Below are 13,142 nucleotides of genomic sequence, written 5' to 3' on the forward strand. Positions count from 1 at the left end.
CATTCTTAATAATTTCAAATGTTTCGAAATTGTTGTGTGATCAACTCCTAATGATTCTGCAAGTTCAGCTAGCATCTGACATGAGTCTTCATGCAGAAATGTCTTCAATTCTTCGTCTTCAAACTTTTTCGGTGCGCCAGAGCGTTCTTTATCTTCAAAATCAAAATCATTATTTTTGAAGCGTCTAAACCAATCTCTGCATGTTGTTTCCGACAGAGCATGGTCGCCGTAAGTCTTAACAAGCATTCTGTGTGCTTCAGCTGCAGATTTTTTTTGAATAAAGTAGTGCAGTAAAATTGCCCGCAAATACTCTTTTGTTGGCACGAAACTCGACATGTTTAACACTATGAAACAAAAAGTTGTTTACACTTCGGCGAGATGACACATCGAATTTCAAGCTTGCTTACCGTAGTTCCTCATCGATGCGTTCCCATCTTCAACTGCACGCACGCAATTCTGTTAATTGTTCTATTAACGCCATCTGTTGGAAAACAGCGAGAACTTATCAGCGAGGTCTCAATAAAAACTTAAATTTTTCAAAGAAAAATTTTCAGAAAATCGTTACAGCTTTTTCAGGCCAAATGCAATCACGAACTGTCCGGAGGTTTGAGTCTCATTTGTTTGTGAAACATACGAAATTGCGAAGATAATTCAAAGCAATTCAAAGGAAATTACGAAAACAACGTAAAGACCGGCCGAGATCTTACCGACGAATTTCGAATTTCGCAACGATGTTCGCCAGCAGATGGCGATTACACATGGCGTCGGTAGGATAATAAACAACATCGCGGCCTTCAAATCCGTATCCAATCGTTGGTGACCTCCAAGACTTTTCAAATTTGAACGTAAAATCGATTGACTGTTATTATTTAAAACCTGAGTGGAAATGTGGGTTATGTGTGATCGCATCTGAGCGGATTCGCAGAGTTTACGCGATTGTGAAACGATGAAGGACTGCTGATACAAGTGATAGATCCGTTCTTCGAATTGTTCGTTGGACCATCGCCACGATCGGAACAAAGGATCTATACGATGTTTACTCCTATCAAACCTAAGAGTTCTGGCGTGTTAAATGACACGGTGTTGAGCACTCCACTGCCGCAGGCGACATCCACTGTTCGCAGAAAAGCCATGTATGTTATCTCAGGTATTCTCTGAAAAAGTCCTCCATCTCCGCAAATCAACAGGCGTTTCGTTACAAGACTTCCCTTTTGCACATCAATCATTCGAACCAATTGTTGTCCTAGTATTCCTTTGATTCTTCGTCAAATACTCATTATGTAGAGAATCACATGAATTGTAGTTGATTTTAGGTAACAGTTGCTTTCCATTTTTACATAAGTGATATTAAATTTATGTATTTTTTATACTCATATAATGACATCACTTAGGGTATGGTCAATGCGATGCTACAAACGCTTTGAAGCATTTTTTAATTGATCAGTTTGCAAAATTCTTTCTTCTAATTGGTCCATTAAACATTTCAAAGCATTTATAACGAGACTTTGACCACAGCCTTAATTCAATTACTTTAATAAAGTTATCACGTAACAACATAGATTTATCATCTCATTTTTAATGTGATTTAATAAAGTTCAGTAAATCACGGTCTCATGAGGTGTACAGATTGTAGGTAAAATTTCAGTTGAATCTCTTCACTTGTCAGAATGAAAAAGAACGTGCATTCAATTGAGTTATGATTTCACAAGTGAGAATTATCTGAGTTTTGGTGTAAATGGAAAGCAACTTTATCACTATTATTTATGGAAATGGGTCTCAAAGATATTTTGTTCTAGATTGGAGAGCAAATTCAATGATAATCTGCAATTAAATGAGGAAAAGAGCAAGCAGGATCTGTTATATGACAATGAATCGACACAAAAAGAGGATAACTCGTTAGGTCTTCTTGATAATATGTCAGGTAATGAAATATTTTGAGAAATTTATGAACATTAGAAGAGTATGTAAGAGTCAAATGCAGATGCAGGAACGTAAAATGAATAAAGAATTTAATCTTAGAACACATATACATTAAGATCTCTAGTATGAAATAGATATCCAAAATTTTTTAAATTACATGTTTCATCTGCATTTTCAAGTCCTCTTCAGATTACAGGATAATAAACGAGAATTCAAACATCTTAGAAATTCTCTTTACGCAATCATCCAATTGCTTGTAAGAAGTTTTTTAATTGTTCTAAGAATAATTCGACATGAAGGTTGTTAAAATGTTCTTGAATTTTCATTTATTGTAATCTGAAGAGGACTTCAAAATACAGCTGAAACATCTGATTTTGTGAGTTTGGAAATCTATTTTGCAAATAGTGGAAATCTCAATGTATATATTGTAATGATATTCTAAGATTAAATTCTTTATTTGTTTTGCGCTCCTACATCTGCATCTGACTTTTACATGTCTATTTTAACGTAATAATTTGTTATGATTTGATAATAAGAGTCCTATTTTTGTTTATTTGTTTATGAGCAATTATTGTATTAGCAGAATTGTACTAATATATGACATTAATGACAGATCTTACGAGCATAAGCACAGTGGAAGACGAGCAGAAATTGAATTTTTCCAATATAGATGCGGAACTTGAAATAGCCAGAAAACTTCTACAGAGATGTAGTGATAAGAATTCTGTTTTAATCACAGGTAAATAAAAATAGAAAAGGACGTACGAGAATATCTGTACACAGAAATTAATTCTAATTTTAATATTAATTCGAATGACAATTTTAGACACAAATAAAGAAAATAATGCTAATATGCAAAATATAACGAGCAATATGCCAGTTTCAAATTTTATTTTACCAATTGAAGCTTGTATGTCCGAGTTGGACAAGGAGTGCAACATGAGTCACTCGGTGAGTAAGCTAGTATATAACTAGTGTAGGTTTTTATGTATGATGTAAATACGACTTGTAAATATTTCAAAATCAGAATATTTTAGAAAAAGTAAATAATTCCAGGTTACTTTTGAACCCAATGAAATAACAGCACGTTCATCTGGTGTCAGTAGTAGTGCTAAAAGACAATCTCTTATAAACCTATCTTTCCATGGCATTAGTTTCAATAAAAACGACATAATGACACTTAATAATGAGATGATGTCAGAAGAATTTCTATCTAACTCAAAAGGGGCTGAACAATTGTCAATGGATCAGACTTGCTTTGCTCCGCATAATTTCACATATTGTATGCCAGGCATGAAAACAGAAAAGCAAAAAATAGACTTTAGCACTCTTTCTGGTATTATTGGAGAGCTAGACTTATCAATCGAGTATGTCTGTTTCTTATACATAAAGATATGTTATATGAAATACATGTTAATATAAATTAATATCTAAATTATAGATCTTGTGCTGGACGGAAAGTATCTGTCGGCAGATATTTTGAACGTAAATCTGATGATATAGAAATGCTGGGAAATGGAAAAGCAAAACCAAACCTTAAGGTTTTGGAAACTCCTATAAAAACAGGCAAATTACCAGTATTAGTTGAATCGACTGTCTCGATAGAAGGTAATTACACAATTGTTAATAAAATAAAATAAAATAAAATTTCCTCGTGTACACTAAAATTTATATTGTAGCAACAACATCATCAATGGAATTGACAGAGAAAGAGCATGTGCTTATTCCAAATATAACAAGGGACATAGATGAAAATAGTATCATAAGTTTAAGCACTATTGTTAATACTTTAGAAGACGTTAACAGCGAGACACCACGGCGATTGGTTGATCAGCTTTTAATGGCACAGAAGAAAAAAAACCATTCTCTAATGTATAATAACGCAAGAAAAGAAAACTCCGATGAAAAGTCTATTTTAGCAATGTCTATTGGAAATTCAAACAAGTTTGATGATAATGTAGAAAATCGTTCAGCTAAATTATCAATAGATAGTAAAACCAAAAATGAAACTATAAATGAAATTGTTAATATAAAGCAGGAACGTAGAAGTGTGTCATTTCCTCCAAATGAAAATGTGATGAAGGCTGAATCCTTCACGAATATATCTAAAAAGAAAATGTTAGAGGATTCATGTAATGAAAACGTAGTATCTTCGATTAATCAAGACATAGGTATATAAATCTGAGATCTTTATGAGATATTTACATTTGATTACATTTTTTATGCACGATTTTGTTGCACGAATAGCATTTCAATCTGTATTCATGATATATTTGAAATTAGAGTATATATTATAATCAACTTTTTTTTTATAATTTAAAAGATCAAATTAAAACTTTAATGTATAAATATCTTGACATATGACTTTAACAACTAGGTGTATCGTCATCATCAGATCTTACATTTTCTTTACAAAATTCCACACTACCATGCAATGATAAATTGACTGCATTGTCCTATGTATCATTTAAAATGAACAAAAAAAGTTTTGATGAAGAGAGCTACAAAAATTTGAATATTCAAAATAAAGAACAAAATATTTCTAATAATATGAGCTCATCGCTGTTAGTGAACAATATGGACATGCAAATTGATTCAAGTAGTATAGTTTACTTAATTATTAACTTAAAATATGTGATAGATATGATAGATATAACAATATTTTTTCTTTTTTCTAGAGAATATTGTTCTTGGCAAGAATACAGAAGAAGCATGCAATTGTGTTGTTGGTTTGACGAATGAAGTAAATGTTGAACTCATAAATAATGGAGATAGATGGATCACGTATATCTTTAAATTGATTGAAGTAGTAGGAGATACACAAAGTATTGAATTGAATATTCCTTCGAAAGAAATTTTAATAAATTCTAATAGTACCCAATCTACAAAGGTATAATTCAGTATCAGCTGAAAATAAATTTTACTTGTAACGATAATAACTCGACTATTTCTTTCAGATTGAAGTAAAAGTACTAAAAATGTGTAAACCAATATTTGTAATACTAAATATATTTTTATCAGATATGGTAGCAAAATCAAAATGGTCTATGAAACACATAATCTTTGTTAATCCGGAGCAACTTGAGCTTGATATTGTATGTCCTTCTGACAAACAAAACTTAGATTTTCAATACATCGGAGAGGAAACAATCAAAATTCTGCCTATAACATTTTATAATAAAAACAACGTTGCTGTACCTGTGAAACTGTCAATATTAGAAGTGAGACACAAATCTATTAAAATGTAATTAGATCAATATATTGAAAACTTATATATTTTCAACTCGTAGGAGGGCTCAAAAATGTTTAGCATTGATGGACCAACGCATTTTCTACTTGAACCACTTAAGAAATTTATCACTAATATAAAATGTGAAAAATCGCGATCTACATCAGTAGGTAAGTTTCTCTTACCTGGCTATATACTTTGTATAGAGACATTGGTCTACTGGAGATGTAAGAAAGTTTTGTTATATAGATTCTCCGCAGAGACAGCCACAACATTGGAAAAGCAAACTAATTGTATATGTACAATCCAAGGATGACATTATATTACTTAAAAAAGAGATACCTCTTTACGCACAAATAGGTTTTTGTAAAATCCAAATCGTCGACACAGAAATACCGATAGTTGTTCCAAGACAGCAAGGAAAATCAATAAATATCATTAACTCGGGAAATATCGCAATTCATGTGTTCGCTTCTATCGTACCATTTGAAGGACATTCAAACGCGATGCAAGATTTTTTTATAAAGCCAGATGATATATTTTTGCAAGTGGCAGAAAGGAGTTCATTCTTAATTGTATATAATCCACAATTTTCAGATGCAAACTCTGTAAATAATGAAAGGTAATAATTAATTTGTAAATTATAAATTTATTTGTCTATCATACTATTTAATTATTTATTGTTATTTCTTCAGATATGCGAAAATTAAATTAGTTGCCGGGAACAATGTTTACCACTACATTATAAGTACTGAACAAAGATTATTAGAATCAGAAAAAGAAAATTATTTACGTTGCCATACGCCTAATAATGTTGTATCTCTAAGTCCAGCAACATCGCCACAAAGTGTAACTTCTAATAGGTAGGTTTTTATGAGTACACGCATACACACACGCGCGCGCGCGCAGTATTATTATTATTATCATCATCTTTTTATGTATAGATCTGGACCTTGTGATAGAAATTCACCAATCAGTACAGTATCTAGTTCAGTTGTAGCAGGACATGTAATTCCAATCAGAGCTACACACGCTGCTCTAGTATGGAATAGTGTAAAAACGGGAAAAAGTGAAACTAAAGAATTTACAATTCGCAACACGAGCAATAACAAGATTAAAATTCAAATAGAGATATGTGATGACAGTAAAAGTTTTAAGGTATTGCATATACATATATATTTTGTTGTGTTATTTGAAGAAAAAGTTATACAATTTATACTAATATCTGTTATAGTTTCTTGGAGATAAACAGACTATCAACACAAGCCTGGTACTAGTAATGCAACGTCAAGAAATTAAGACACTTGCAGTTGTATTCAGTCCTTATAGCGTAGGCTCAGTAGTTGGAAAAATTACTATCAAACATTATACAAGAGAGAGTAGTGATTCTCAACAGTTTAAAAGAGTGCGTATATTTAATGATGATACAAAACTTTTAACTTACTTTTCAATAAGAAAGAGAGGGAATATTTATAATTTAAATTGACAGATACCTTTATATGGATACGGAGGTTGCAGTAAAGTAAAAATTTCGGGACCATTTAAAGATTCGAGTAAAAAATCGTGGTTGTCACTTGGCAATTTATATTCTGAAACTATGACTTTGAACGCTAGTATTAGACTGGATAACATTGGCGACTTACGTTCATTCGCCAAAGTCACAATCATACCTAAAGGTTTGGCTAAACTAATTCTCTCCTATTTATATATTACATATTAATATGAGTTACGTAAGGATAAACGTATTTATATATTTTAGTTATTTCTCCAATAATGGATTCTAGTTGGCATATAAATCCAAAAGAAATAATACTTAATTCTAAAGAATCTCAAGAAATAACAATACAATTTCATCCAAAGAAAGAAGACTTTGCGTCACTGCAACGTTCGGAAGTTTCGCATGTGGCAACGATAAATGTTATTTATGGCGATGAACCAACCCGTTGGCGAATACGCAGGTAAAACGTACGCCATATTCAGATAAATAGACATTTATTGACATTAATTTTTAAACTGTAAACATGTACATTTTGTCAGATTGTATAATAAATTGAAACAGTCAGGTGAATCGATTAGAAATGAAAATGAAGCATTCAAGAATATTGTGCATCCTATATGTAAAATTTTTCCTGGAGAGCAACTAATTCCTGGCATAACATTAATTCGCGATTCTATTGTAAGTATATACAATTATATTATTTAGCCTCATTACTGTTTTACGTAATAATGACAGCGTGTATTTAAATAGCTAAACCTAAATGATCTATGTACTGGCGTTCATCAATATGAGATAATGGTCACAGTGGAAGCATGCGCAGATGATACTTTGCCTGTACAATATGATACTGATGAATCAGAGATGTATCAGTCTCTTATAAGCGACACTACTCATTTAGATGAAGCGGGTGGAGCAAGTTTCTTCGCTTCTCAGTAAGAGAGCTTTTTATTTTTCTTTTGTTATTTTTCTTTTAGTATGCATATTTCTCATTACGCTTATCAATTTTTTATAACTATGTCAACTTAAAAATTTCTTATTAAAATATCTTGTTAATGTTTTATTACACAGAACTATAGAATATGAAGTTCAACACCCTGAATTGCAAGGAGATCAATTCACTGTAACTCCGTCCACCATCACTCTGATTCCTCCAGTAAAGAATGAAGCAACCGTGACTATTCTTAGCTTTTTCAAAACAGCCGAGCCATTTCAGACCAGTCTATCAAATTCAGATTATTTCAGTGTTGTTCCTGCAGAAGGAATGTTACCTAGCAAAAAGAGCTTTCCTTTAAAGATACAGTGTTCACAGAAACTAGATCGTAATATGCAGGCTGTACTTGCGATTTATACAGAAAATAATAAACAGGACGTGTTGATTAAAGTGAAGCGATAATGATTAATCGGTTATACAAGAAAAATAATATTTATTTATATAATTATTGTAATTTAAGAGTTTTACAAAAAAAAACGATATTTTATTAATAATTTTTAACAAACTATCACGTGTTTTTCTTCAATACATTCCTAGTTATCTCAATCTGTTACTTAAGTTTATCGCAGAAGTTGTTAATGATGAAGTAATTTTAAATTGCGTATTGTATTTCTCTTTTAAAACTAATATTATCGATACCATATTTTTTACATCGTCAATCCCTGAATGTAAACGTCCCTTTAATGGAACATTCAATCGCACAAGCATGTCCTTTAAACTCTTAGGGTAATATCCGGTAGATTCGCAAAATATGTACTTCAACTCTACCCATTGCTTGAACTGATCCGGTAACGTAATACCATCCAAAGCGCACTGACTCGGCAGCATAGTTTTTAAATCCCAATTACCGCATGTGACGAACGAGCTTTTCTCAGGTTTGTCAAAGTATCCTCCTTTAGTCAACCACTCGCAGAAATTTGAAAACACGTTCGCAAAGTAAGGCTGATCATCCACTGTCTCTTGCATGATCCCAGTTAATTCTGTGCAGAATGGCGTGAGAGTAGGATGGACTCTGGGTTTCACATATGTATGAAACATGTCCTTTAATTTCCAATCGCAGGTGGATACCACTGCGCATGGTAGCTCGATAATCTCCTGCGGCTTGAGCACCGTATACCTCTCGCACGTGGCCTCAAAGTCCATCACAAGAAGATATTCATACTTTTGTACTACCTCGCGGGAACGATTGATCATCGTTCTGGGATACTTTTGGAGAATTCTATGGGCCATACTTATTCCTTGTACGAGTGGATCATATCCCTGTGTAGTTCCCAAACAAAAATAAATATTTTTAGATCAAGTCGCTTGGCCTAGTTTATATCTTATTTACTCAGTTTTTCAGTAACCTCATTACTTGTTTGTTCAATCAATTGTGAATGAATTTATCACGAGATTAAATTTTATGCAAAATATGCTGTATTTATTATTACATCAAGGTTATTGGCGCACATCACTATCAAAAGAGCAAAACTGTGAAACTTGTGATTAAACACTATCAAGTAGGCTTAACCCTTTACTGTGGACATATGTTTTTATTACACATTGATTATAGGATAAGAATTCCTTTTGACATAAAAAGGAAAATAACTTAAGACTTAATTACTTTCTAAATTCTTTGGAGAAATCTCACTTTAAAGAGTGAAAATTGAGCCAATTCGAAACAAAGACTTAATTTTCAATCTTTAAGATTCAGTTCCTTCAACATAAGATTAACTTCAATCTTAACTTATTGGTTTTCTTTTTTTAATTTTTAGAATCAGAAAAATATAAAATGAACACCGAAATTAAAGTTAATCTTACATTGATAGAATCGGACCTAAAAATGACATTTCATGCTTCAGGGTGAGATTCACTCTAAAAATTTAATATATATGCTTTTATTTGCACAGTGGATAGAACTTTCGCTTTTGGATATAAAAAAAAAGGAAATGAAAATAATTGCTCTCCACAATGTAGACGTTGTTGCTGTTAAAGTTTGATTTAAAAACAGATGTTGATCGAGTTTGTACAGAAGAGTGACACAAGAGCCCCAGAGACAAATAATCCACATCCACAGTTAAGGGTTAGAACTTTCGTAGTTTGAAAACAATATACTTTCCAATGTTACCTAACAATTAATTTTTTTGTGAATTAATGCAATTCTGTTGAGAGATCAAATTTGAACACGAATGCGATAAGTAGACGCGCATCAATTCGTGTTGGAACAATTTCATGTTTGTGGAACACACAACAAAGTGTGACTGCGTCACCATTCTGCACGATCGAAGTAACCGGCGAAATGCGCGGCAAGAGTATAACCTCCAAATTATTCAAACAGTTCGAGCGTGATATAACCTTAGAGACCGAAGAAGTCTCCACTAACCGGTGGATATTACTCCAAAAAAAATCAAATGAGATATTGAGAGCCGACGATTTTATGACACGATGACGTCCAGCAATGCACAAGTAAATTTACCATGGTGAGTACGAAACTTGGGACATCGACAACAAGGAACACCGACTGAGAATTTTCTTGTATTTCAGGGTCGAAAAGTATCGTCCTAAAAGCTTGGATGAGCTTATTTCCCATGAGACGATAATAAAGACGAGTAAGTAAACGACGCAAGTAAACAGGACGTGTAAATATGTGTAAGCGTTTTATTATAAGATGAGAAAGGAATTGCTTATTACAGTAAACAAGTACATTGATGAGAATCAACTGCCGCATCTTCTTCTTTATGGACCACCTGGGACAGGAAAGACTAGTACTATACTGGCGTGTGCTCGTAAACTCTATACTCCAGCTCAGTTCAATTCAATGGTTGTGTATCTGTCACTGAATAACTCCATGTCTCTTGATTTCATTCATGTTCCTTACTTTACTTATATGTTTAGGTATTAGAATTAAATGCTTCTGATGATAGAGGTATAGGCATCGTGCGAGGCCAAATCTTGAGTTTTGCCAGTACAGGCACTATGTATAAATCTGCGTTTAAATTAATTATTTTGGATGAAGCTGATGCTATGACGATCGATGCTCAGAATGCACTCAGAAGAAGTAAGTGCATTATCTGAATATTTATAGATTGTAAAGTTCAATTAGAACAGACATTAACAAAAATAAATGTTAATCTGATATTAATTTCAGTTATTGAGAAATACACGGATAATGTGCGTTTCTGTATTATATGCAACTATCTCAGCAAGATTATTCCAGCTCTGCAGTCTCGTTGCACCAGGTTTAGATTTCTACCTCTTGCAGCAGAACAAATAATACCAAGACTGAATCATGTCATTGAAGCAGAGAAGTGTGTGAATGAAGACTTATTTTATATCTAATTACTTGATTCTTTTTTATCCTGAGATCTTTCGTTAATGAAAAACTTTTGTTAGTTTAAAAGTTACGGAAGACGGCAAGCAAGCATTAATAACGTTAAGTGGTGGTGATATGAGAAAAGTAATAAGCGTACTTCAAAGTACATGGTTTGCTTATGGTGCTGTGAATGAAGAGAATGTGTATAATTGTGTTGGGCATCCGTTACCAAGAGACATAACTAGTATTGTAAACTGGTTGTTAAACGAGTCTTATGACACATGCTACAAAAGTATCCTTTTACAACAGATTTTAGAGATAAGGCAGTTTTTGATTGGTATTTACACTTTAGGATCATCTTAAATAATGTTTTAAAATGCTAATATTATTGTGATTGGTTTATGATATTTTAGGATTACAACTTAAGATAGTCTTAAATATAAGAACCAGTTATGAATACTAGCTTTTATATCAAATTATATATAATCCTTAATATCTATTATGCAGAGATTCAAGAACTGAAGTTGAACAAGGGACTTGCGCTGCAAGATATATTAACAGAAGTTCACTCATATGTAATTAAAAGTATGTATTGTGTTCAACATATATGTATCTGAAATGTTTGTAGTTATTACTAATAAGTATTTTTTTAGTTGATTTTCCTGATCAGTTATTTACTGACTTACTATGCAAAATGGCAGAGATAGAGAAAAGATTGGCTTCTGGATGTCGCGACAATATTCAATTAAATTCTCTTATATCTGCATTCTACAGTGTTCGCGATATTGAAACGTGATATCTTCTGTCACGTGGGTTGAAAGATTTTGTAAATCTAAAAATACTGAATATGCTTGCTTAAGATAAAAACTATTGTTTGGTATGTATATATTACATTTTGGCAACACCAATATATGAATAATGAGGATATTTTTACTATTTAAAAAAAGTAAAGTGAATTTTTAAAGCAAAAAATCTCTCGTGAAAGAATAATTGTCCTTTTTTTTCTAGAAATATTTGATAAGTACATCAGATATCACATATATATATATTATAAAAACGTAATAAAATTGTCAATATAATGGAGCTGATTTACGATCAATCTATATAACTTCATTCCTCATAAGACTTTTTTTTTACCCAGAAATAATAGAACTATAAAAACAATATATACCTTAGATATAAGTTACAATACGAGATTGCTATCGTCGCTTGGTTTCTCCGCTTAATTGCATTCTGGCGTGCGCCTTATCGACAACACACAAAAATTTAAAAATATTCTGTCAAAGTATAAGTAGCGAATCAGTCGAGTCACCATCGATTTCTTGGCGTCATAAATTACAACCCTCGTTCCGTTCGCCACCCCTCTTCCTTCGAGATCGTGATGATCTCCTTACGTGCGCGGAAAAGTGCAAACTTCATTCAAGAGATGATAACTTTCACGAGCAGACAGCAAACATGGATCAGAGGGTCGGGGGAGAACTCGGCGGCGCCGGGCTACAAGTCTGCAATCAGTGTATTCCGTACTCTTGCAAGTAGAAGCGGACCGACAGTAGCCCGGCAAATGCCGTCCAATCAGCACGCGATCGTTCGAGCATCACGTCGACGGGAACCACATCGAAACTTTGGGCATGCGAGCCTCGTGTAAAGATCCTGTCGTAGAAATTTAAGACTGACCTCACATATAAACGTATATACTCTTCATATTGCGTTGAAAATCACGCGACGCAACATAACTGAAATATCCATGGAGTAATTAAATTTAACATCTGAAAGTTTTCGTGGAAACGTATAAACCATTTATGGAAGAAATCCTACTGCGAATAATAGATTCGCGAAACAATTTATTGAATGAAATCTGTTTCGTTAATCATTCGAAGATGAGTTTATTGAATCTATTTAATTATATTCTTTACGTTACATCTCCAAAAGACTTTGCATTTTGAAAAATTAGATGAAATTAGTCAATTTTCACGATTTTCACATATAATGTATTATAGCTTCTAATGTGGTGAACAAAAGATGTTATAGACACAAGGCTTAATAATTTTTTAGCTATAGTACAAATTTGTACTCATAGAGTACTTTTGATACACCATAACTAAGTAATTATCCATTGTTGAGTCCTGCGTCTATAATATCTTCTGTTCATCACATTTTAATAACGTTTTCGTAGCGAGTTTGAGCCGACCTGGATTGGATTAATGACGTTACA

General features: G+C 32.7%; 3 protein-coding genes across 6 annotated transcripts; 2 read left to right on the top strand and 1 right to left on the bottom strand.

The window, feature by feature from the left end:
- Window positions 1–722: 722 nt before the first annotated feature.
- Window positions 723–8,146, top strand: spd-2 (spindle defective 2). Of its 4 annotated transcripts, none has more exons than XM_087416904.1 (20): window positions 725–1,147; window positions 1,797–1,921; window positions 2,534–2,659; window positions 2,747–2,871; window positions 2,977–3,287; window positions 3,362–3,528; window positions 3,600–4,091; window positions 4,298–4,519; window positions 4,599–4,810; window positions 4,878–5,141; window positions 5,211–5,319; window positions 5,399–5,771; window positions 5,845–6,012; window positions 6,094–6,307; window positions 6,384–6,554; window positions 6,639–6,825; window positions 6,909–7,107; window positions 7,187–7,325; window positions 7,398–7,579; window positions 7,716–8,146. In XM_087416904.1, exons 2-20 carry the CDS (start codon window positions 1,915–1,917, stop codon window positions 8,038–8,040), a joined length of 3,993 nt encoding a protein of 1,330 aa, XP_087273030.1. In that variant the 5' UTR covers window positions 725–1,147; window positions 1,797–1,914; the 3' UTR covers window positions 8,041–8,146. The 4 variants fall into 4 exon arrangements, with proteins under 4 accessions (XP_011057870.1, XP_087273030.1, XP_011057868.1 ...); XM_011059566.2 differs by having other exon boundaries at window positions 725–1,133; XM_011059568.2 differs by lacking the exon at window positions 7,716–8,146 and having other exon boundaries at window positions 723–1,133; window positions 7,209–7,325; window positions 7,398–7,538.
- Window positions 8,044–9,886, bottom strand: LOC105148071 (ERI1 exoribonuclease 3). The gene is given in 3 exon segments (XM_011059570.2): window positions 8,044–8,190; window positions 8,193–8,898; window positions 9,746–9,886. Coding segments are annotated over 2 exon segments (720 nt in total). The 5' UTR covers window positions 8,869–8,898; window positions 9,746–9,886; the 3' UTR covers window positions 8,044–8,146.
- Window positions 9,887–9,898: 12 nt separating this feature from the next.
- RfC3 (replication factor C subunit RfC3) lies at window positions 9,899–12,013 on the top strand. Its single transcript, XM_011059572.2, has 8 exons — window positions 9,899–10,097; window positions 10,162–10,226; window positions 10,311–10,438; window positions 10,513–10,675; window positions 10,766–10,925; window positions 11,011–11,222; window positions 11,438–11,515; window positions 11,584–12,013. The coding sequence occupies exons 1-8, from the start codon at window positions 10,063–10,065 to the stop codon at window positions 11,724–11,726; spliced, it is 984 nt and encodes a 327-aa protein (XP_011057874.1). The 5' UTR covers window positions 9,899–10,062; the 3' UTR covers window positions 11,727–12,013.
- The last annotated feature ends 1,129 nt before the right edge of the window (window positions 12,014–13,142 follow it).

Source organism: Acromyrmex echinatior, chromosome 2 (assembly GCF_024713525.1).
Source record: "Acromyrmex echinatior isolate Ae372 chromosome 2, ASM2471352v2, whole genome shotgun sequence".
Lineage (NCBI taxonomy): Eukaryota > Metazoa > Arthropoda > Insecta > Hymenoptera > Formicidae > Acromyrmex > Acromyrmex echinatior.

Coding starts and splice junctions, on each gene's coding strand:
- spd-2 (XM_011059566.2), top strand. CDS start 1,033: ATGTTTACTCCTATCAAACCTAAGAGTTCTGGCGTGTTAAATGACACG. Junction 4,092..4,297: donor TTCGATTAATCAAGACATAG/GTATATAAATCT, acceptor TTTAACAACTAG/GTGTATCGTCATCATCAGAT. Junction 6,308..6,383: donor ATGACAGTAAAAGTTTTAAG/GTATTGCATATA, acceptor TATCTGTTATAG/TTTCTTGGAGATAAACAGAC.
- RfC3 (XM_011059572.2), top strand. CDS start 10,063: ATGACGTCCAGCAATGCACAAGTAAATTTACCATG. Junction 10,227..10,310: donor TGAGACGATAATAAAGACGA/GTAAGTAAACGA, acceptor TGCTTATTACAG/TAAACAAGTACATTGATGAG. Junction 11,223..11,437: donor TTATGACACATGCTACAAAA/GTATCCTTTTAC, acceptor TCTATTATGCAG/AGATTCAAGAACTGAAGTTG.